The following is a 26,368-nucleotide window of genomic DNA, read 5'->3' as shown; positions in this document are numbered from 1 at the left end:
CGACTTGAGGCAAGCAGCAAGCTATATCGTGCGTGACGTTACGATTTTCAACAAGGTTAAAATGCTGACGCCATGAGTTTATAGAACGTAGAACAATTATATAGTTGAATATTTATACAATCAGAACTCGTTCAAGTCTCAACACGTGGAAGTCTCGCGTGTATAAATCCACATAAGAAGACGTCATTCGTTCGTGTGGAAATCCTTTTAAAGAATTACCAGGTATCCTTAAAGAAAAGAACTTTTAAAAAGGCTCAATGTTTGGGGCCACAATTACACAGTATGCTGCTTAAAAATACGCATCCTTAATAACTTCAGTAAAATAAAAAGCAAACCAAGTGCTAAAAGTGGTATGTGCACTAAATAATCCGAGAAATATTAGTTATCATGAAAAGGAAATCTTGCGTAAACGTCGGGAATGGTCTATTCTTGGAATGGAATTCTCGATCTTGGTCGTCTTGTTGCTGTTGGGTTGTGTTAAAATGTTGGAATTCTGACTACAATATTTCTTAATTCATGTTGTTTATATTGTTATATATCGTTTGAATGGCAATGGACGTTGATAACGAAGTAGACCAAGATTTCTTAACAAGGTTTAACGCGCTAGGAACGACAGATCGAGATATTTTGATAACAGAATTACAAAGACTGTTGAATTTCCAGCTCAGTCACGCAGGATGTATTTTCTTTCTAGACATGACAAATTGGTAAATATTTGTGTAAAATTGATTTTTGAAGAGTGATGCGGTTGTTTAAGCATGTAGAGCATTGTAAAGTGTTGTCACTGTTGTAAACTCATAAACTAAACTGTTAACTTTCTCTTGCAGGAACTTGCAGGTATGTAAAATTTGATGTTACAGTAGGTATAGTCGAGAGTATAGTTAAATATAATAATGTTATACACAAGCGTTAATATAAACTATGAAGTGCGTAGTAAATTTGTGCCATGTTTGGTGCAGTGCTTCAAAAAACTAACTCCACTTACGTAAAGCAGATCACTAGCCAAAGTGCCAGACTGCATGTGGCAATTGATACCCAAAATTTATAACATTTTACCCAAGATTTTAAATCAATTTTAAACTAATCTGTCCATGCATTTCTATTGCATTTAATAACACTCTCCTTACAACAGCCTTCAGAAATGCCAGCAATGGTGCAACTGATTTAAATATTGTATAGATAGTATTCCTGTATGCATGTGGTTGTATTGATTGAAACTCACTAAATGTGGAGTGTATGTCTGGCAGTTAATACTCATGCAATAGCATAGTTTGGTAATCATTCCTCACATGGTAATTATGTGATCTGAAAACTAATGAGTCTACATTTTAAAAGTACCTGGCAAAATGAATTTGTTACAATCTAATAAATAATTTGACCTAACAACCTGCTAATGCTGTTACAGTGATATATAGCTCTGCTATAATTAAGCATCTCTAGTTTGCAGCCATTGTCTGATTAACATTAACAGTTATCAGCAAGGACAAAACTTAACTTCACTTGCTCACAGCTAGCTAATTAGACAGCGTACAGTAATTTTGTTTCAAATGGTGTTAAGTGTTTCTACTATTATTAATGTATCAATGAAAAATTAAACGATGTTGATCAGCCAACTCATTGGTATGCAGCAGCAGTGTGATCATTGCAACCGGGCTACTGTGTACCTACATACAGACATCAGAGCAATTGGCTTTGTTTGCATTCCACTTTCTTAGTTTTTCTTAATCTAAACCTCACCATAGAGTGTATATATATATATATATATATATATATGTATATGTATATATATATATATATATTATATATATATATATATATATATATATATTATATATATATATATATCTATATAGTGTATATATACAATACACCATAGAGTGTATAGTGTATATATACAATAAATAAATATTAGCTGTTTATCTTTTGAAATTAAGGCCAATAAAGAATTAATTTGTACATGCACACAGACTTTTTGAAATTTTAACCTGTTCATTTGTCCTGCTATTTACATGTACAAATCTCACTATAGCTCAGTGGCAGCTTACTCCATAGCTCAGTGGTTTGAGAGCATGAATCAGCAATGCATGGGATGTAGATCCCTGCTTGATGGCCACCTTTAGAACCACCTTAAATGAGATGAATTTCAAGTTTTACTCTCATAAGCTATGTGAGGTCAAAAGAAAATCTCTTTCATGCATGTTGAGAAGGATGTTTTGCATCTTTGCATGTGGCTTGTGAGAGTAAAACTTGAAATCCAGTGGTTCTAAATTTAAATTTGTGACATACAATTATTGAAAGGGTTGATTGAGATTTTCCAAATTGCGTAGCGTTAAGTTTTCAAAGTGTATAAATATTACACTGGTTTTTCTACCACCTGGAAACCCTCTGTGAAGGTTACACCAGATTGTTTCTTCTTGATCATTTTTAGGCAGCAGTTGGTGCTTATTATGACTTCAATAGTTCTCAGACAGTTGAAAAGTTGCCAAACATGGAATTCATGCAAGATATAACAATTGGTGAAGGAGAAGCTGTCCCACCAAATACAAAATTTATTAAAACCTGGAGATTAAAGAATAACGGTAAACAACTTTTGAAATGAATTTAGTTTCATGTTGTGAATTGTAGTTGTTACGCGCATCATATATAAATGTTAATTTTGCACGGAATAGATATTAAATTATTATTATATTATTGTGGGATTATACTGTAGTAATACTGTAATTCCACAGCTTAATTATACACTTTTCCTCTAACAAGTAAATCATCAAGAATTAATATTCTTGTAAGTTTCCACGGTGGCACAAGTAAATTTACTTGTACAGTAGGTACACCTCGTAAGTACATGTATTTAATACTGCTAAGCTTTTGGTCCGTTAACCTGGAACGTCATCATTGCAGTATTAAATACCTAAGGGATGTACCTACAAGCTAATTTACAGTATATTCATCAAAACAAGAATTAGATGAACCAAAAAACTAAAGTTAATCCATATACTGTACTGGTAATCCTATTTACAGTACCGCTATATTTTTTGGGGAGTCTGACATTCTTTAGTGTCTTTACGTTGTTGAAAAAATCTATTACTTCAAGGCGTATTTTGTAAAAGTACACGAGTATGGTCGTAAACAATTTCAGGCAGTGGACAAATGTCCACCTTACGTGTGATGAAAACTGCGTAGCAGATTGTGGTTGGGGCTTTCTCCTCGGAGAATTTTAGACTTTCAGACTCTTGGAAACCCCAAACCATGCAAGGGTGGCTGGTAACTGGTTGCATTTACAAATAATGAAGTAGGTTTTCAGAATACAATGTCTGAATGCGAGAAGCCGAAGTATTGTTCTCGTAATTAACGGAATATATTTTATGCTATTGAAATGAAACAGCACAAAACGGGACCTTTAAATGATTTTGATATAGCTGCACGCGCAAACATTCTTCACTTCAAAGATCGTTTAAGGATATTTTGCAGAATGAACTGTCAGTGGTAAACCAATTTCCCATGTAGTATGCATGATGAAAAGATTATTATGCTTTAATAAAGTTATAGAAGGAGGCCGTTGTAATATTTTATCTACAGTATGATCCCCACATGTTACGCCGTCGTATTTATAACCTTCACGCTCGCATGCTGGGTGGTTAGAAATATACACTTTATAAGCAAGACGAAGGCTGGTGAAACGTCGAAGATGCATTTCTTTGGTCCTTTCATTGTTTCAATGCTTAAAATTTAGAATTTATTGGGGAACTGCGTCTTACAGATTTCCTCGGTGTTTGTTGGGGTAACAACTAATGTAATTTCGTAAACTACAGTACATGCAGGGGTGAAGATTTTTAGTTCTAAACGTAACTTGGACGTTTCACCACTGCCCCTCCTTCATTGAACTAGAGTCGAGTAAAGTCTTACTACAGTCTATTTGGAGTTCACTGCCATCCCTTAAATCAGAGAGCAGAAGATTGACAATTATTTGCAAATTCGTTTACCTGAGGAATGTGAGCATTACCATGCAGTTGTCGACGAATCTCGCTGACACTGTCGCTGCTGTAAAATACGCAGCCATACAAGGCAGAATCATTGTCTGTCTTCAAACATTGAAAATGTGCTTTTTTTATCAAATTATGATAATTTTGACTTTGTATTCTGAATCAGCATGTCTTAAAATGGTAAACAGCCAATTTTCATACCCCTGGTATTAAAGGAAGCAAAATTATGGTCGTCATACCATACATGCTTTTTACCAGGTGAATATTTATGTACTGTAACCGACACCCGTTTTAGGTGAAATATTGAAAAGCCAATATTTCAAGAACGAATAGAGCTATTGAGCTAAAATTTGGTGTGCTTTCATATCTAACTAATATCTTCACTTGGTATAATTTTGGTGACAATCTGAGAGGGGATGGTGTCATTTTTATTTTTTTCTTGCTGATTTGATGTGGAATGACCCATTAGCAAAATGTTCCCCACAAGGATTACATTGACTCTTTCAACATTGAAGCAGATGAAGTTACCATGAATTTTCCCAACGTTTTTATCTCAGTAATCATGTTATTGTAAACTAAACACTAAACATGCACATGATTTCAGGGACATTGCCGAAATAAATGTTACTTTATAACCTTGAAAGTTTAGCCGAAGTCTCTTAGGGTTCTCCCTCGGGGCTGTTGCTAAATCTTCCTTGGCTTTGCGGGACTTTTATTTTAACCAATTACCCCTAAAGCATAATTATGTTTACTTACACACGTACTGTATAATAATTTATCAGTATTTAATAAATGTGATTCTTTTTCTTGCATGTTTCTAACAGGAGTTGAAATGTGGCCTCCGGGAGTTTTCCTAAAGTTCACTTACGGGGATCAACTTGGACCGATCACATTTGTGTCAGTTCACGCAGTTGAACCAACGAAATCTACTGATGTCAGTGTTGAAATGATCTCACCATCAAGCAACGGCATTTACCAAGCACAATGGAGAATGTGTACATCCATGGGTCAATATTTTGGGGGTGAGTTTTGAAATAGGAAAATGCTAAAGAAGAAACAGCATCTTGTATTTGAATAACATATACTGTAGGCTTTTATTAGCGATATATTACTAAAATGCGATATTTTCTCGTTTGCTTGTTCATCACCAAGAAATTCGGATTCCGGTCTTTTCGTGCAAATCTCGCCTTACGAGCTCGATCGGTCAATACACAAAGACCTCGGTTTGCATAAGCAGACTTCTGTAAATAATGCCTGGCTTCCCTTTAGTCGTAAGTGTCGATAAAGGATTTCTATGTGTACGCAGTTAATAATGACCGATTTGAGTGGTGAAAGACAAATTTGCATCCGGACGACATACTTCTCATCAAGACATTTATACATACGACTGAATGGAAAACCAAGCTTAATACTGCATGCATGGCAACGTCACTACTGTACAACTGGCTGTTTCTATTGAGCCTATTTATATTTTTAGCTTTTTTATTGATCTTATCTATATTTTTATTTATATATGTTCTTTGTTCTGTACGCTGAGATGTATTTCTACTTTGCTTTTAGATATAATTTGGGTAATAATTAGTGTTAACGAGAGTGGTTTGTTACGGGTAACGCAGCAGTTTTCAGAGTTAGGACATGAATCAAGACTATCTCCCGTCAAGCCAAATGATCAACATAATGAACAAACACCATCTGGATTCAATCCATTTTCATCATCTGATACTCCAACTGTCCCATTTAACAGTCCAGTTAAAGCCACAGAAAACGAGGTAAAATCTAGAATATTTGTTTTCGATTTGAGTATACTGACCGCTTACAGTAGAAGGGGCTGGATTGAACTAGCATCTCAGTCATGATGCGCAAGTGCCGTTTGGTCCAGCCAGCAACATTGCAATGTCACTCACTATATCGATACGTAAAATAATTGCTCGCATAATTCGCGTATACATGCCCATACAGGTCAGTTATTCTCGTAGTCTCCGTGTCCATCGACAATTTTCAACACAAGAAAAACATTCCATCATGCTTGCATGACCAGTATACATGCACAATTACGCAAACACAAGCTTCCTGATCTGTCGTTTGTATATCTATATCTTTCCTAAATATCATTACTGATGAAGTTGCTGTATCTTCAGGAGAAATTTCTAGAAGTCCAGTTTCCTTTCGGCCGAAATTTATGTTTATTTATGTATTTACTAACTTCATCACGTCTAAATGTTGTACGCAAATTTCCATGTATAAATTATATGTACTATACATCAAGGTGTATTGCTATACTCAAAAACCTACATGTAATCAGAAGAGAGTAAGCATCCATGATGTATACAACTATTCCATCGTAATAGCCTAAGTGCATGAACCAATATTAGCGCGCGAAGGAGCTTTATACTGTATATTTAACGGCACTTTTGTTTCTTTTGTCGTGTACCATAATTTTTATCCATTCCCGCCCATATAGAGGCATGTCATTCATGTCTATTATGTCTAAATCCTTGCCGTACGCAAACGAACTATTTCTAGGAAAAGGGGTTTTGTTTTTAAATGTCGAAGCTTTTACTATATTTCCAATGAAAGGCATTCAGCCAGTATTCAATATATTTTAATATAATGACAGAGACGGAAAAACAAGAGCATGCATGCGAATGTGGTAGAGTATAAAAAATAGCGTTTATGTTCTCGTGCATGTTATTATTATATGGTATACCTTCACTTTTGTTGCCCCAAGGAGTGCCTAAAACCATTGTGTATACACACAGCGCTGTTACTATTCGATCTATAATGATTTATATGGAGGTGTATATTTATAGAATAGCTGTAATAACCAAATATCAAAAGAAGATCAATGATGATCAATCATTATTCGTTCCTCGACCTTATGTCCCGTGGAAGATAAACTAAATCAGGATCCAAACGAATATCTCCAACCCTTCTCTGACCGCTCGTCCGTAGTCTAGACGGAATATTGGCTGTGCCAAAAATCCTAGAACTATGGTAAAAGTACCTAAAATATATTCATTCCAAAGTTTGAATGAATCTATAGTTAATACGTTTCAGTTCCTGATAATGAGTGCAAGTACCGGGGTACTTCCGGTTGTACGAAGACAGTTTTTAAACCGTGCATGGATTAGTGAAATCGATAATTACGGTACTCTAATGACTTTCGTTAATGTTATATAAAGTATGTACTATAAGTATATCTAGTCGCATTATTTAGTCCATCAGGTCATGCCAACATTTAGGGCTGCTTTCCACTGTCGCGTTTTTTGCACATACATATACAGTGGCGTACGGGGAACGATAATTGGGTGGGGGGTACAAATTCATATTATCATATATTCATGTTGTACAAGACTAATTTCTTTTCAAATCAATTGTCTTTATATATAGGTCTGTCAACATGAATATATAAGAATACGTGACCCCCCCGCCCCCCCATTATCGTCTCCCGTACGCCACTGTACATATACACGCACCAACCCTATGCATCTATTCAATCGTTGATTTCATAAGTATCATTAAAATGATTTTAAACTTTCACGTGCGTATACGTAGGAACAAAAAACGCGACAATGGAAGGCAGCCCTTGCGCAAAACAGGGTGAGTCAAGAGAAACGTGAAATCGAATTAAACATTACATGGCGAGAAATTTTGGACACGCACGCGCGGTAGATACACAGACTTCGGGAGATTCGAAACAATATGGCCACGCGAAATTACACGGCTTTATTAGGGTTATATTAAAAATGTGGCCTTACCTCTAAACTTTTTAAAAATGTGAAAATGTTCTATCTGATTCTGTTTTTAGACGTAAAACTTGATATTTTGATATCATGGATGATATTTAGATGTTAATACTTCTTGCGGTTTTGCAGGAAATAGCCAACGGCTATTAAAGTATAGAAAAACACCATTTATAGCCTCGAAAGTTGTTTTGACCGTTGAACTTGTAAGCTTTTCGCGCGATCGGGCCACGATTACCAAAATGTTCTATCGGTTTTCTAAACTCTGAGCGATGATTTTGAACACCCATCAGTGCAAAAATGTGAAGAATATATATCTCTTGCGGTTTTTAGCTTCAAAATCAGCAAATTTCAACGTTATATTTTCATCAAGACTGACCTTTTTCCCCAAAAAACTCTTCAAAAAATAACTGAAATTGTTTTTCATCGTCCATATTTGCTAGGCAACCAAGCCTTGACTTGTTGCCATGGTTTTAAGGCATATTCGAACTTTTTTTGTCGCATTTTAGGCTATTTAGAATGTGATATATCGTGTGTATTTCACTTGTGATTCGTTAGAATAAATTAGAACAATTTATTCGTTAGAATAAATTAGAACCCCCCTGTGCGTGTCCAAAATTTCTCGCCATGAGTGTTTTTCATCTTTCCCTGTGGGTGTTAAAACGCTTTCCAAAAATGCACAAATTTGCATGGAAGCTAGGCATTTTACTTGGTGGGAACACATAATGGTTTAAATGTAGCGGATCCTCGTGTCCCGTCATGATTGAAAAGAAAATCAGCCGCTGTTTGACACAAGAGAATTGTCAAATTAAGCCAGCCATAAGTTCGCAGCAAATTTGAATATTAGAGCCATCAGTTTTTCTGGACTCATTCTGCACCCTTGTCAACTTTGCTAACTTATATTTGAAATAATTCCCCGTTTAGCAGTGTCACATGCATGGCTTCTTATAACCAGCCCTGATAAATACGAATAAAATAAAATTTAATATATTTCTATCACTGCTGTTCATAAAACATTTTAGTCACCTGAAAATTGTATTGTCCCCTTATTTTTCGATTATTGTCAGTCGTGTGCAGTGATTCCATCCATCACATGTACGCTTGTTGCATTTCCTATTAGGAGGTTACTATACATGTACGCCATCGATAGTGACTATAGATGACATTGGACGCTTCCCCTATGGGGCCGCGGAGAGAAGGGGGGGAGGGGGCAGGGGAAGCATTTTGCCCCGGGCCCCCAACCTGAAGGCGCGCCTGACTTAAGAAAGAACCTAAACTAAAGCAAATGACGTTTTTGACTTCACAAACGGCATGAATAACGTGAAAAGACTGGGTCAAGGATTGTGATTGGTGGAAAACAAAAACTTTACTTCCGGTTAACGTACGTGTTGTCAAAAACGTCACTTGCTTAAGCTCACTAATTTCTATAAGATACGTTGATATTGTTTGTAAAAAAGTTTTTTTGTTAAACTTTTTCACATCGCTTTGAAGTACTTTATGCCTCGCAGATATTTAAAACCATGACGTCATAGGGCCGCCGAAAAAATTTTTGCTTCGGGCCGCACAATTTCTCTCGGCGCCCCTGCCCACATACTTTAAGCCCGTTTTTCACTAGGCGAATTTATTCGCGCGACTCGAAGCGATATCTGAAATCCGGTGATGTGATTGGTTTGCGAAAAATTTCGCCACGAAAAAGTAGAATCGCTTCCTACTTTTTATCTGTTCGCGGGAAAAAAGTCGCCCAGTAGAAAACGGGCTTTACTCGCATTTCTACAATTAACGCCGGCCACGCTGTTCACTCACTCCCTAATATCGCCGCTCGTTCGAGTTATGAAGCACTTGAGGAGGAGGTTGGGGCGCATATATTTATAAGGAAAGAGATTTAAAAATGCCACTACGGCTATAGAAGGATAAATTAGTAATAATGCAAAGCTTGGTTACAAAATCATTGAAAAATGAGAACACTGCAGATATCAAATACTGAAATTAAAAAAATATTAAGATTATAAATAAAATATTAGCGATGGAACATTATTTTATTACCCAAGTACTGTAATTTCTGCGCTGACATAAGTCGACTTTAAGTCCTTCTTTATGCCACTTTCCCTGAGCTATCGCCTGACACGTTAGACACCATCTATCAAATTTTCCTCCAATAATTACCGATAATCGTACCACTTATGTCACCCAGCCCTTTAGTTTTCCATTCCAAATACTTGTTATACTCTGTTTCATTGTTCATCAGAAATTTTAGGTGTTCAGCCAGAGCGGCTGGATTTTTGAAATCCCTGACATTAACGATGGAATTTCTAAGATTTCCTGGTAAAAATTCATAAATCTTGTCCGTACTCATTACAATAGGTACAGCACCTGCATTTAGGGCATGCAAAATTTGATCATCGACGAAATAATCGCAATCTTGGTTAAAGAATGTTATCGCAAATTTATAGGTCTTCTGTAAGAGCAACTTTTTCTTTTTAAAGTCAGTTTCGTAACGGTTAATTAGTCCTTTTTTATTTCGTAAACATCGACCATACGAATCTATTTTAATGAACTTCATCAGTTGTCCAAGATACTTGGTTCGAACCGGCTCACAGTTTGAAAATGCAGCGATTATGCCTCCCGTTTTGTTTTTAAATGGTAACGGAAGGTCCAAACTTGGCTTGGTAAAAAGAGGAATGGGAAAATCTGAATCAAGTCTGTAGCTTTGTAACAAATGGAACTGTGACATGTATTTTGGGTTTTTTAAAACCGGTGTGTACACAGGGTTTTCCTGTGTCATAAGAACCCAAGGTATGTCTTTATTTGGAGGTAGGGGGTGCGGGTCACGTGCATGAACTAGAAATGAATCTGCATCCTTGACCCTGTTCCGGTCAGACGTCACTTCACAGGCAACTGGACATTTCCCTCTGTCGTTTCCCTTCTGTATTTCTATGGCTTTTTTGGCGGGCTTGCCCCATAATTTAGACCAGAATAGAAGAACGATTTTTTCATCAACAGCGTGAGGTATTGGAGCCACGTTTTTAAATGTGTCGTTCGATGAAATGGTCACGACCAAAACCAAGACCATACCAGTGACGAGGATTGATAAGGCGACAAACAAAATTATTTGTTTCCTCGTTTCGATATGATAACACATCTTCTCAAATAACACGTGGGATAGGCTGTTGCGATAGAATTCAACCTGTTGCAAGTTCTATAGATAAGAAATTTGTTGTTATAATTTCTCAATGTCGTGGCCTATAGGTAGCCCAAAGGTATTTGTGTTTTAATGTAAAGCGTCCATCCAGTTTAATATTGCGGTCTGTGACGTAAACACCAATTGCTATATTTGTATTATAATAAGATAAGGTTGGCAACTAAATATAAATTATATTTCAGAACAGTCGTCTCGATATAACAATGTAATACCACTTTATTTCACTCAAAATAGCGAAATAAAATGGCAACAAATATAAATTAACCACGTACAGCCTCAAAACTATCGACAAAAACATTGAAAATATGAAAAATATATCACAAAAAACATCATAACAATAAAATTTGATGTTTTTAATTGCTCCCCAGTACATGTTCTTGTTGAAAACAACTCTAGAAATACGAAAAATTTAGCGATACTTTTCGTGTTGCCATGAATTTTTTCGCCGTAACGATGCGGGATGTCTTTTGCCTAGCACTGGTTTTCGATTCAAATGGCGAAGCAGCGACCTCATTGGCTATTAAAATTGGCGAATAATTAAATTGGTGTTCGCCAATTTTATGAGCCAAAAGACATCCCGCATCGTTACGGCGAAAAAATTCATGGCAACACGAAAAGTATCGCTAAATTTTTCGTATTTCTAGAGTTGTTTTCAACAAGAAAATGTACTGGGGAGCAATTAAAAACATCAAATTTTATTGTTATGATGTTTTTTGTGATATATTTTTCATATTTTCAATGTTTTTTGTAGATAGTTTTGAGGCTGTACGTGGTTAATTTATATTTAGTTTCCAACCTTATCTTATTATAATACAAATATAGCAATTGGTGTTTACGTCACAGACCGCGATATTAAACTGGATGGACGCTTTAGATTAAAACACAAATACCTTTGGGCTACTAGGGTCGTGGTGGTAATAATTAAAAGGCGGTTAACGCTAATCTTAGGATTAAAAGCCTTAGGGTGAGTAAAAAAAAACTGACACCTTTGAAATTCAAATTAGCCGCAAACTTATGGCTGGAATTTGACAATTCGACACAATTTGACATTGTGTACAATCAACAAGACGTGGTTAATTAATGCGAAAGTGTTTAAACCAATTGAACTAATTCAACGTTCTTTTTTATTACAGAGCTTAGAATGCATTTTAACTCCCAAAGGAAACAAACTTTATGTTCAAGGTTAATTAATGGGTTCACTTATTTGATATGCTTCGTATACCCATGAGATATTTTAGGCAATTTCTGTCACATTACAACCGATTGCAGACACATTGCAGCTAATTTGAATTTCAAAGGTGTCCGTTTTTTTTACTCAGGCACCCTGTACAAATTTTTTCATAATTTTGGTTTGCTAACAATACAATAGAACAATGAAACAATAGAATACGCCGATCGAACTCTTTTGTTTGCGCGGAGTAAAACCAATAAAACTTTTTGTTTAATTCTCGTATATTATATTTTTTGAAAAAAAATATTCAGGATCGCTTAGAGATAGCTACATTTAAATTTCAGTTGAATGCAAATTCATTTGAATACAAATTTTAGTTGAATACAAAGTAAATTCCCAGCCGATTTCTTTAACTTTTAGCCTATAACAATATTCCAGGGTTCTTGACTGTGAAACAGTCAAATTCTAAGGTGCTGATTGAATGTTTTACCAGGAATACATGCATGCAGCAAACCCTCTTGCCAGTTCAAACCAAGTATACAAAATTCTCTGAGCTAATCGGCTGACCTAAATGATCTAAACTTAAATAGTTATAATGCAAAGACTCAGGTGTGTATATTAAATGTATATGTGATGTTGCTACTCTGAGTCACCAACCGGGCAAGCTGAAAAATTAGCTTGACGACGGTGGGAATCGAACCCGCGACCTTTGGTTTGCTAGTCCAATGCTTTTCCAATACCTTGTAGCTCAGTTGGAAGAGCATTGGACTAGCAAACCAAAGGTCGCGGGTTCGATTCCCACCGTGGTCAAGCTAATTTTTCAGCTTGCCCGGTTGGTGACTCAGAGTAGCAACATCACATATACATTTAATAAACTTAAATAATTATGAAATGACTCAAAAGTCTTTATCGAGTATATTTAATATAGCTAAGTGTTTCCATCATTCAGTACAAAATAATCGTAAAGCTAGTGTAAACATTGTCATTGGCCGTTCAATTTTTGCCGCATTATATGTTATGGCAGCAATTAAGTATAAAATAAAGCTTCACACCTTCAAGACAGTACACAATTTCAGAGACAAAGAAAAAGCCCTAACTGTTATTACTCGGACTACCGTAGGTAGACCGAGTTGTAAAATGGGCTCGGTTTTTTCTTTTGCGTCGGGAGTTTAATGTGCCCCAGTTCAAAATGGCTGACACGTCGATTAAGAGCTCTAACAACGAAAGCGAATTTGATGTGGATAACAACGAAAATAAAGAGCCTAATGCGATAATTAACGCCACCTAACATCTAACAGTTAACCACAAAGGCAAATTTAGCTGGCATGGTTCGTTTGAAAGCCTTCAAGCTTTCATGAGTAAAGTTACTGAGACAGAGACAAGATGGACCCTGCCCGGTGGCTCGTGCAAAATGCTTGAATTGAACGAGGCGGGGATCAGATGGTATGCCGATAGCAAATCACTGATAATTAAAGGGAAATCTAGCGACAAGATTATTACACAGCTTCGCATAATCGCAAATTTAGCTCAGGCCAACAACGAGGAGATAAATATCATCGAAAAAGCAAACAACTCTGACGACACTTTGGTCGATAACACTAACAGTAGCGGGGGCGAGACCATAAATGGTCCGGCAGATGACAAATTAGAAAAACTAAGTGTCGCCGTACACGAACTTGAAGCAAAATTCGAACGAAAGATGAGTCAACTTGCATGCGAAATAAATGAGACAAGAATCGACTTATTTAACGAAAAAATGATCAGAGGAGAGAACGAAACCTTGAATAAATTAACGAACAATGAACAATCATCGGTTCTAAAAGGGTTACTCGCGAAACAAAACGAGAATTTGAAGAAAGAAAACGACAAACTTAAAGAACAGATCGATAATTATAAATGCGTTATGTCTGATCTTAACCAAAAAGTGAAAGACCTAGAAAACGAAAAAAGCAGCTTAGTCACAGTCATTAAAATTCTACAAAACGAGCAAGAACAACATAAACCTGAGTCAACATGGAATATCGCAAATAGCTGCAAAAGAACGTCTAAAACCCAAAACATCCCAGAACGAAATCCCAGCGGTATTAAGGTGGCTCCCTACAATTTTTTAAAATATTAAAAACTTGTGGTTTTGATATAAAATTTTAGCACGAGATTTCTTGCTAAGGAAAAGAAATTTCCCAGATGTATTAACCAACATTCTAACAGTCAGAAATTGCCCATAAGCATGACGTCATTACCGTTGTTATGGTAACAATGGCGATTCAATATGGCCGACATTTTACCTATTCATGCATTTTACTCGAAAACAAGTTCGGTTACCCCAATTTTTTATTTTATAAAAAGTTTTCTTACAAAAAAATGGAAAATTTGAACCATTTAAAAAAAATTCTATAGAGCCAAAATTATTAAAAATTAAAAAACGTGTTTTTTCGTTATAGAAATTTTTTGGCTTTATAGAACTTTTTTAAACTTGCTCAAATTTCCTATTTTTTTGTAAGAAAACTTTCTATAAAATAAAAAATTGGGGTAACCGAACTTGTTTTCGAGTAAAATGCATGAATAGGTAAAATGTCGGCCATATTGAATCGCCATTGTTACCATAACAACGGTAATGACGTGAAACTCAAAGATAATTTTCGACTGTTAGAATGTTGGTTAATATATCTGGAAAATTTCGTTTCGTTTAGCAAGAAATTTTCTGCCAAAAATTTCAATCTAAATCATTAGTTTTCAATATTCTAAAAACTGTAGGGAGCCACCTTAAAGTCAACGATGAACAATGTGATTTACATCTACAAAATCAATTCGACATTGTAAGCGACGACAGTGAAATTAACCGAGACGTCTCGATAGAAAGAACAGATAAACAAAACCAACGCAAACATATTAGTGGTGATAAGACTAGACGACACCGAGAAACCAAAAGAAACACACAGGATCGTGGACCATACATGCAAAAAAAAAAGAAAGCAATGAACCAAAAGCAGTAAAACAAAGTCAGCCCAAGAGTGACATTGTAATCTTGGGAGATTCAATGTTAAAGCATCTAAATCCTCGGCGAATTCAGCATGGAATTGACCAAAGGATTTCAATAAAAACCTTTCCTGGGGCTGGTGTAGATGATATGATCCACTATGTTAAACCGACCGTCCAAAACAAACTAAAGCATATTATTCTACACGTAGGTACCAATGACTTAAAAACGAAGTCTCCAGATGCGTTGATTAAAGCGGTAACGAAACTTGGAAAGGCTATTACGGAAGAAGAATGCGGCATTGAATTAACGATGTCTCAAATCATCACAAGGAACGATGATCAACAACTTGATAACAAGGTAAACTTATATAATAAGAAATTAGATGATTTATGCACTGAACGCAATTGGGGACTTATCTCTCATGAAAATATCACTAAGACTCATTTAAACAGTTATGGTTTACATTTAAACCAGAAGGGAACAGTCACATTAGCTAGAAACCTGAAACAATTTTTAAAGAATCAATCCTTAAGTTGAAGTCAAGTTGAAGTCAAGAATACCGACAACCATAAAACTTTTAAGCATGCAACCGGCCCTAAAGCTACAAAAGCTACAAAAGGATTTAAGATTGCTCACATTAACATACGCAGTTTAACGAAGCATATCGATGAGTTAAGATTATACCTAGATAAACAACAATTTGAAATAATTAGCATTAATGAAACTATGCTCGACTCGTCGGTGTCTGACCAGGAAATCAAAGTTAAAGGCTACGATGTTGTAAGGAAAGATAGAAATAGACATGGCGGTGGAGTCGCAATATATGTACGAAACGTAATAAATTTTACAGTAAGAGACGATTTTAGTGATGATAGTCTTGAGACAATCACCCTTGAAATTTCGAAACCAAAATCCAAGCCATTTATAATTAATTCTTGGTACAAACCACCTAACACCACACTTGAAATTTTCGATGAGCATTTAGTTAACCAAATGGACTCTGAAAACAAAGAAGTAATTTTACTTGGAGATTATAATTGTGACTGGTCTTGTCTGGCTTCTAATAACGCTAATTCTCAAACAAACAGGCTTGCCGAAATTACTCAAATACTACAATTTCAGCAATTAATTACTGAACCAACACGGATTACATCAGATAGCAAAACGTTAATAGATTTAGCATTCACAAATAAACCTGAATTGATTAATGGTTCGGGAGTCATTCACTTGGGCATTAGCGATCACAGTTTGATCTATATTCAGCGGAAAATCGCTGCCCCTAGTGAAAAACCAAAACTTATAAAATCAAGAAATTTCAAACACTATAATCTAAGTTACTTTAAGTCAGACCTCTCTACATACCTGTATGATCAAACGTATTATGATATAATACTTGATCCAAATATTATGTGGGAAAAATGGAAAACTATATTTCTGTCGGTTGCAGACTTTCACGCCCCAGAGAGAACAAAAAAAGCTAGAAGCAAATATGCACCATGGATAACTGATAAAATTAAACAAACAATGCATCGAAGAGACTTTTTAAAGAAAAAAGCGGTTAAAACTGGTTCGAAGCAATTTCATGACGCTTATAAAAGCGCACGGAATGATTTAAATAGACTAATTAAGAATACAAAAGCTATATACTTCACAAATACGTTGAATGGCTGCGAAAATAACCCAAAGAAAATGTGGAAAATAATTAATAATCTTACAAACAAACAGTCAAAAACAACCCTTATATCTGAAATTCATTATGAAAACCAAAATTTAACTGAAAGGAAAGATATTGCAAACGCCTTAAACCTACATTTCAATGAAGCTGCCTTTCGGCTGGCTGAAAATATGCCACAGAGCTCAAGGACGCCCGAATCATCATAACAATTCCCAATGCACAATTTGTATTACAAAATGTTCAGTAAATAAAACATATAAATTACTATCTACAATCAACATATCCAAATCAGCAGGACATGATAGAATATCAACTAACTTCTAAGAGATGCTGCCGAAGTAATAGCTCCATCACTAACAGCAATCTTTAATACATCTATAAATACTGGCATCCTGAAGATTTTAAGACAGCTATTATTTCGCCAATACATAAAGCTGGAAGCAAAACTGATTGCGATAATTATAGGCCAATTTCAGTTTTATCTTCTGTTGCTAAAAACTTGACAGACTTATCACAGAACAACTAGAAATTTTCTTGAAACTAATGAAATACTAGTAGAACAACAAGCAGGATTTAGGAAAAATCACTCTACTCAAACTTCACTACTTAATAATACAAACCACTGGCTAATGAATATGGACAAGGGTTTATTAAATGGAGTGATTTTTTTGGATCTTAAGAAGGCGTTTGATTGCGTTGACCATAACATATTATTTAAAAAAATGCATTGCTATGGAATAAGGGGTCACGCGCTCGCCTGGTTCCAGTCTTATCTTTCTAATAGAACTCAAATGTGCAAGGTAGATCAAATATTATCTGAACCAAGAACTGTTAAATGCGGAATACCTGAAGGATCTAACCTTGGACCACTTTTGTTTCTATTATATATAAACGACTTGCCAAATTGTCTAACTTCATCATCGGCAAGCATGTTTGCAGATGATACAAATATTTCAACCAGTGACAAGACTAGTGAAGAATTACAAGAACACCTAAATACTGACTTAGAAAACGTGCATCAATGGTTACTTGCAAACAAACTTACACTCAATAAAAAAAGACTGAATATATGATTATTGGCTGAAGACAACGAATTTCAAATCTAATATCAAATCCTAAAATTGAACTCGGCGAATCAGTTATTAAACAGGTCCAAAAATCAAAAACATTAGGTGTTATAATTGACCAAAATCTTTCATGGAGCCATCAAATCCAACACATTTTCACCAAAGCTTCACGAGGAATAGGAATGATGCGACGAATAAAACAGTTTGTCCCAAAATCAACTCTAATAAAAATTTATAATGCTATAATTGTGTTATCACACTTTGACATTATAGCCTTGTATGGGATAACTGTTGTGAATACTTAAAATAGACTTCAGAAATTGCAAAATAGAGCAGCTCGCGTCATAACTGGTAAAACATACGAAGTTAGTAGCGAAGATGTCCTAAAGGAATTGGACTGGAAGCCTTTAAATCAACGATATAATGTCAACAAAGCAATCTTTCTGCACAAAATGCGAAATCAAAAAAATCCATCATCAATTTCTAACATGTTCAAAATAAAAAGCAACGATAGATATAATCTAAGAAGCAACTATAACGATTACGATCTTGGGAAACCTAAAACAAATTTCATGAAAAAAAGTTTCAGTTACTCAGCTGCATCACTTTGGAATGGTTTACCCAATGAAGCGAAAGAATTAGGCATAAGTACTAAAAAATTTAAACGTATTCTTGACGACACTTGACCCAACACCAAAGTATATGTATAGTTATATTTGTATATTTCTGTAATGTATTTTAGTTCTTTTTAATTGCATGCGTGTGATACACGGCCCTTTGAAAATCAGGCTAACTGAAAGGTTACCGTGTTTAAATATTTTTAAATAATAATAATAATAAAGATTACAAAAATCACGCGTGGGCGGCACGAAGTCTTATAAGCTTGCGGATTATGAATGGGTAGTGTCGCAGCTCCTCGCAAGAATGATTTTCATTGGCTGAACTTTACAATACATTTCTGTATGTTTCAATCTGCATTCAAACGGCGGCAAACAATTTTGCCTTTTACTTACAAATATTTTTGGAAGGGAAACGACGTATCTCTCCGTTTTTAGATTGTTACGAAATACATTATCTAGGGGGCAGATACAACGAAATATCCAGGAAATGGGAGATATCTCTAATTAGGATATAGTGGGCCATGAATATAGATTAACCACATCAAGAAATCCAAGACAGTAGCGAAAACGAGGAGTCTAGGCTAATAGACGATGAAGCAGGGGTGGATCCAGCACTAGTGCACAAATTTGCATTACAAAACAAAGTGGTTATTTTTAGCAGTTTTCTTGTGTCATGCAAATTAGTGCACTAGTGCTGGATCCACCCCTGCGATGAAGACTCGACAGAGGTCTCTAATGCCGCACTAAACGCTATACGAGGCATGGAAAATTTCTTGACAAACTCGTTACAAAGCCTTGCAAAAACGTTACAATCCAGCCTTGCTTCGTTGCAAAGCAATTTGGCGCCAACGCGGCCTCGAAAACGACAAGGAAGCCCTCCGTCCTCAGTCTCAGACGACGATAGCTCGTCTGAAAGCTCGGGAAAACAGGCCCTAAAGCCAAATAACAAGAGAGTCATGAAAATCCTGCGGATGAACTTGATTACGCGGTCAATGCGCTTTTGAATAAATCAACCGATCAATCTCTAGTTGCTGAAAAGACGACTTCCAACGCAGGTGGCGACGCCATTTTGACAGGCATTGCCAGCGATTTTTATCCTATTGATCAGTGTGGTGAAGACATCCCCACACGTACAGCTTGCTGAACTTGTGGTAAAAATTCTACAATCAAAAATGACTGAAGGAAAATTAAGAGAGAAGCAGCAAAAATATCTTCGGCCGATATCCCCACAAAAGTAAACGCTGCATCTGGTCATGGTTGCAAAGCGAAAAAGATGCAGAAGGTCCAAATGCTATTGCTTAAAGCTCTAATTGCTCAAACTCGAGTGACTGAGAGTCGACAAAAGGATTCGACTCCCATAGCATCTAAAGCGCGGAGCGACACAGCTGATGCAGCTGTTATTCAGTCCACGGATGCCTTTGCCTTCGTAGTCCAAGCCAAGTCTCACGTAAAGGGTGGGTGGCACACTATGTTACCAAACAACAGGTAGTCGATGGAGTATGGTGGAGTCAGCATGCCATATCCATCACCCGCACTTGCTGGCTGCTTTTCTTGCCCTAAAATCATTTTCAGACAAACTAAAATATATTCGTGTTGGTCTGAAAATTGACAATGTTACCGCAGTTACTTATACAAATAATACGGGCGGCAGCCACTCCAAAACTTGTAATACCTTCGCTAGGGAGATTCGGTTATGGTGCATTGACATCTGGCTTACTGCTTCACATGTACCTGGGGTGTTGAACAAACTAGCTGATAAAGCATCCAGAGAGTTCAATGACACAACTGAATGGGCTCTTGACCCCCAGATCTTTGCTAGTATAACTAAAGCACTTTTTACACCTGAGGTAGACCTGTTCGCGTCAGGGCTCAACCACAAAACAAAGTTGAGAAATACATAGCCTGGAGACCTGACCCACAGACCTGGGCAACTGATGCTTTAGCCCAGAATGCCTTTCCTCCTTTTAGCATGATCAGCAGAATACTGCACAAGATGGAGGAAGTAGAGGGGATCCTTATTGGACTACTCAGGCATGGCAATGAGAATGCTGGTTGCAAAACCCCGGATCCTACCAAACAAGGACAACGTTGTGTACCCCTTTCTTTGACCCCAACAGAAAGCACCCACTTACAGGAAAACTGAATGAAGTTAATAGCTTGCCATTGATCAGGCAATGCTACCAAAAGCAAGGAGTTTCTGAACGCTCAGCAGATTTTTTCATCAGTTTGAAAATGGATACAATATTGCTGCGCAAGGCATAGGCAAAATTCTATAATAAATCAGTCCAACAACCTGGACTTTTTGGACAGTCTATATTAGCAGCAAATTTGTAGCTGTTAACTTGTTGTGTTCATTAGTTTGTTGATGTTAAGGCTATTATAAAAAAATGAATTCTTTCATCACCTAACCACTGGGCTTTAAATTCTCCATGTGACTCCTTGTAACAGGTTATGACAAGGAGGTAGAATTGTAAAATTAAACGAAACTTACCTGGAAGTTCAAGTTTGACGAGGATTCTACCGACTTGTCATACCGGAACAAGGGGTCACACCCAACTCAATATGCAGCATTGTCAGCCCCACTATTGCAAAAAAGGTTTAAAACTGAAATTACCTCATGAAACTTGATGAAATGGAAGGTTTGTGTTTACCCAGCAAGTATTAAGTCGGGGCGTTCATCTAAGTTATAAAATATGTAATTTTATCACGCATTGTGGCAAAACGCGAAGTTTTTGTGGAAGTTTTTGTTGTTATCATTACAAATAATGCCTTGAATCATGTTACATAAACGACAAAAAGAGTAAATATTAATATAGGAATATATGAAAACGATAGACTCAATAATTTTGAATTAAATTAACACATTTAGTTTGTCTTCATTTGAAAACATTTGGCGCCCTTCCTCGCTAGCCCCAGTCCTAAAGCGCATCACACATGCTTCTTACCAATATATCGCATCAATTGCATTGCAACTAATAAAAACTCGATGCAGATAAATTCTAGAGGTTTTAAACCGTCTTAATTTCGAGTGGAATTATACACACTTCAAATTCAAGCCAGGGCAAGAACATTGCACCGACCGGCATCGCAAAAGCGTAGGTTCAATTCCTGCCAGAGGACATATGGTTGTCTCATTTTTCCATCAACTGATCCGGGCTTGAATTTGAAGTGTGTATAATTCCAATCGAAATAAAGACCGTTTAAAACCTCTAAAATCTGCATGCATCAATTGCTTTGCAACTTGATTTACATACACGTATCAATTGCCACTTCAGTACACGATAAATAACCTACTTTTTCAATGTGTAACAACTCCGCGAATGCACAGGCAAAAACACATAAATATAGCTTGAGTCTTGAGAAAAGTACAATCGCTTCTGTTGTTATAATCCGGAAATGGACACCGCAGTGTAGCTGTCAAATTAATGCGGGATTACAAAGTGATGACAACCGGAAATATAAATCGCCCTTGGAATTTCGTTATTTTCTTCCTTATTTATTATCCTGTCGTCTTTTAACCGTTATATATAAACAACAAGACGCCTGTTCTGGCGTTAACTCCGGCGCACGTGCCAGTTTTCAATATAGAGCTTCTGAACATAAACAATACAGTTCATATTCGCATTTAGATGCCTTGCGAACCTAAATGTTCGATCGCGAAATTCAGAAGCACATCGTACTTTAAAAAGTATAAAAGTTAAATCGTTCAAGAATGTAAATAAATGGTATAATACATTCGCTTTGTCTTACACTTTGCCTTTGGAATTCGCGCTTATATAGTTATATTAAATCTTCAATCCTGTGCAAACTACGACGAGTCAAAGCGCCCATACACGACCACATCATCTTGTTAAACGGCGAAATAGCAGCGATATTACTAAAATAGGACCAGAATCTACACGTATTAAATATATTCTTACCCCAATTCAGTCTAAACTTAATCGAAAAGCATGAAAAGAACGGTTTATTTGTTCCTCTTGGAGGAATTGCCGTATCATGCGAGCGAAATCGAATCGCGCATCGGAAAATTAGCCAAAGCTGTACACCACAACTCTTGGGAGATAAGACTGGGACATAGATAAATCCAATCACATACACATTTAAATACTAGAATGTTTCGCGCCATTACACACTTGCGACGACGAAAAATAATAAAAAAAAAAATAAAAAAAAAAAAAACAAAAACAAAACAAAACCGAGGCGAATTTTCAACTCCGTCGCTGACGCCGGAGTAATAAAATCTTTAGTTATCTTTTCTGATAGTTTTTAAGACAGGATGGGCAGAAAAACTCGAAAAATAACGATTCTACATTGTTGTTGATTCTACATTGCTGTTGAAATTATCACTACAAATCACCCAATGTAGTGTATGTCAAGTAAAATAGATGAAAATGTTGATCACAAAGTGAGCTACAAATATTTGTAGGTTTGTAGGCGAGATTCCTGGAAGGCATTGCGTATTTACGCTTCTCTAAGATTCAATTTAAAAAGTATTCGATCGGCAATAAATATTTTGGCTATAGGAAAGCTTTTGAGATGAACTAAACTTATACAAAGCTTTAAGATAATACAATTTCTAGTTGATTTGATGATAAATACTTGCGGATATAATCGAAATCATCTAGATCTGCGTGCGATGGCAATGATTAGTATCTTAAAGTATACTGAGGCCGGTTGTTCGGAAGGCGATTGGAGAAGCAAAAAGTTTACTGAATATACTCTCGTACCTCTTGTGAAGTATTAAATATTTACTTCCATTAGTTTTAAACTATTACAGCTCGGTTGTTCAATAAATGGATAATTTTGTTTTCCATTTTGAGCTTATCCATAGTTGATCATGACTTTCCCGTGTTTAGGTTACTTTATAACGCGTGTTTATGTCATGCTTATTTACCACATGTCAATTATGACGAAATATTGTTTAAAATTCACAATAAAACTCTCCACTGAAATATAGGTGTGTATTTACATGGTAGTCAATTTATTGATACGGCAGGGGTAAAATTGGTACCTGTACCTAATTCTATTAGTGCTATGCTACCAAAACAAAGGCAGAGCGCTGATGAATTGGTTACGGGTACCCGTTTAAGCCGTGCATGCCGATAAATTGTGTGTAGTGAAAACAGGGCTTATATAAGTGAGTAAAAATTGACAGCATGCATGCATCCATGCATGCACCAGCATTTTGATACAATGATAATCGAAAAGAAACTTTTCTAATAATTATGAGTATTGACTCACCTGCTCTGCCTCAACTAGGGTTCACCAGGCAGTTTATTTCAACGTATATTCTTTGAACGATGTCGAGTAGCAGAAGCTTGTTCCGTCTTCCACGTACACAAACTAACATAATAATTAACAGCACCATGCTGTGTTTTTAACGCATTAATTTACTTAGACAAGCACAAGTGGAATCACTGATCTGAAATAAAACTGGATAACGCATCTATAGAAGGCAAAAGTGAAACAAGAAGAGAATTGAGCAAAAAATGTTATGAAGTCGAAATATTCCAAATTTTTTGCTCAAATTTCTTCTCTTATGCTTCTATGTTTGTGATTCTAAAATTGGCCCGGATAGAAACGTGAACAAAGCAAAAAACGCAAAAAACTCCGGTTCTGTAATAGAAATCTATATTAAATTATACGAAAGTGAGGCCTTTGAATCGGATGGCGGCCGGATCACTTCCGGCTTCACTTTTGCCTTCTATAGATGCGTTATCCAGTCTTATTTCAGATCAGTGAGTGAAATATATATAACGATATAACTGGAACGCTACCTTCTGACCGGAAGTTGAAGCTAAGTCACCCCAGTCTTATACACTGTCAAAACAAAAGTATTTTGTTGTGATTTCGTAAAAAAAAATTTTTAGGGAGATAAATAACTGATTTTCTTAGTACTTCCTGCCGGCTGAGGCATTCTTGATGTTAGTAGAATGCATTTTATGGATCTATTTTTGGAAATGCGGAGTAAGACGGTTCTTTGCTAGGAAAAAGCGTAAAGACTAGCGTGACAATGCAGGAATATTTGTTTCACTAGATAATTAATACAACTTTTTTGCCATCTAGTCGCTTAGAATTATTTAAACATAAACTTATAATATTAAACAATGTCTATCAAGTGTATTTTGCGATGAAAAGCTTTTATATAGGATATCCGTTTTGTAGTACAAATATTGTTGTCAAAATTGTACATTTAGAAATTTCACTGCGACTATGCGGGTTGCAAGTTGCCTGATACCGGCTTCAACTTGAATCAGAAAGGCTAATTTTCATTGTCTCTTAAAATTTTCGAACTTTTAAAAGCCAATGAAATATTGAGAACGTACTGATTACTGTAAGAGACAACATGTCATGCTTCTTAAGGCGCGGATTTCCATTTACACCAAAATCGTTCTCTAGCGAAATATTTGCATATTTTCTTTCAAATTTTAACTGCATGAATAAATCAGTGCCACTTGACTGTTCTCTTCAATATTTCAATTCAAAAGAAAAAATGCAAATATTTCGATAGCGAACGATACGCTGTAAGTGGAAATCCGCCTTTAGAGATGAAAGGCTTGATGAAATTCATTACATGCATTGGCGTCCATGACCGTGCTAGCCTATATGGCAGGCGGTCCCTAAAATCGGGCAAGGCGTCCAGACTCTTTTCACCTTTAGTCGAGCATGCCCGTCGTAAAACAAGGTTTGCTTAAAGTCGCTATAAACTTAGTTGAAACGTAGGACTGTCGACGGAGAACATATACCGTATACAACGCGATACACCTTGACCAAAATGTTTAATTCAATTTTCAAAGACGTCAAGCCAAGCCGAGAAACAAAAGATCAAAGAATATACACGACAACAAACTGAAACACAAACCTATACATTTACCTGTTACTAGTAATACATTAATTAACACGGTCAGTTTTATTCTAGGAAGAGGTTCAAAGGGATATGGCAATAAAAATTACTTTCTCAGTTAAACTTTCTTTCATAAAAATTACGTCTAAACGAAAAAACCACTTGTTATGAAGTGTTTTACATTAAAAGTGCTATTTTTGGGGTATTCAGGAAGCCTGGACGTCTTGTATCAAGATTCCCTCTTCTAAATAATTGCAATTGAAAACACCCGTTCACCCTTTGGACTGATGAAGTTAACTTCAGCGTATCTTGTATTTCTGGAATGTTGCTCACGATTTAATTTTAATGCTTCACGTAAATAAGGAGCAGTATCGCCATTTATGCTCTTATAAGCAAATACAGCTTTATTTACTTTACTTTCCTCATAAAATGGGAGCCGTTTCAACCGGTTAAAGAGACAAAGAGTTGGATTGTCGATGACATGTATAAGGAGCGTCTAAGATAACTCTTGCCGCCCTCTTTCGCAACTTAAACACCATATCGGCCATCACTCGAATACATCATAATGGGCTTAATTACATGATTGTAGTAAAGGAGCCCTTTAAACCGGTTTTAAAGATGGATGTTTTTTACCATAGTAATACTCACAGTAATACTACACACATATTATTTATTTTTTGTTGCAGCTTGATTTTGAATTAATACAATATTTTTTCTCTTCTTACATTAATCATTGAAACTATATTTTACCAGATTATGCATGCATAATTATAATGCAGGTGAACCTTACAAGCAGGCTTGGTAAACACACTAGCCAACTTCAAATAAGATGTTACTCTTGTGAGAATTTTACTCCAAAGTTTAGCTATTCATATGATTAGAAACCTCACTTAAGATTTAAATAAAAGAAAAATTGCATGTTCCTGAAATATTTCATTTTTTTTAAATTTGTACTAGCCGCCAGAGGTCCTGTTTCATCCTCACAGTCCTGTTCCACTGAACCTATGGAGATGATTTTTCAGAAAACTCATTATGCTTTGAAGATGATGTATTGAAAGTGTCAATTCCAAAACCTGTAAAATATTCTTT

The 26,368-nt window shown here is 36.1% G+C and overlaps 2 protein-coding genes and 1 non-coding gene across 4 annotated transcripts; 2 read left to right on the top strand and 1 right to left on the bottom strand.

Annotated features, from left to right (window-relative positions):
* Positions 1-226: 226 nt before the first annotated feature.
* Positions 227-26,368, top strand: LOC114533691 (uncharacterized protein C6orf106 homolog). Of its 2 annotated transcripts, none has more exons than XM_028555289.1 (6): positions 227-707; positions 828-837; positions 2,429-2,579; positions 4,805-5,002; positions 5,541-5,749; positions 26,237-26,368. In XM_028555289.1, exons 1-6 carry the CDS (start codon positions 547-549, stop codon positions 26,291-26,293), a joined length of 786 nt encoding a protein of 261 aa, XP_028411090.1. In that variant the 5' UTR covers positions 227-546; the 3' UTR covers positions 26,294-26,368. The 2 variants fall into 2 exon arrangements, with proteins under 2 accessions (XP_028411090.1, XP_028411091.1); XM_028555290.1 differs by lacking the exon at positions 26,237-26,368 and adding an exon at positions 6,791-7,330 and having other exon boundaries at positions 237-707.
* On the bottom strand, positions 9,662-23,769 carry LOC114533690 (alpha-(1,3)-fucosyltransferase B-like). The gene is given in 4 exon segments (XM_028555287.1): positions 9,662-9,872; positions 9,874-10,919; positions 20,927-21,017; positions 23,677-23,769. Coding segments are annotated over 2 exon segments (1,107 nt in total). The 5' UTR covers positions 10,863-10,919; positions 20,927-21,017; positions 23,677-23,769; the 3' UTR covers positions 9,662-9,754.
* Trnaa-agc lies at positions 12,831-12,903 on the top strand. Its single transcript has one exon. It is a non-coding gene; the product is annotated as a tRNA-Ala (tRNA).

Source organism: Dendronephthya gigantea, unplaced genomic scaffold, assembly GCF_004324835.1.
Source record: "Dendronephthya gigantea isolate DGI-Jeju-01 unplaced genomic scaffold, DenGig_1.0 000094F, whole genome shotgun sequence".
In the NCBI taxonomy this organism is placed as follows: Eukaryota; Metazoa; Cnidaria; class Anthozoa; order Malacalcyonacea; family Nephtheidae; genus Dendronephthya; species Dendronephthya gigantea.
Note: the sequence above shows the minus strand (reverse complement) of the source record. Positions and strands in the feature narration are given on the sequence as shown.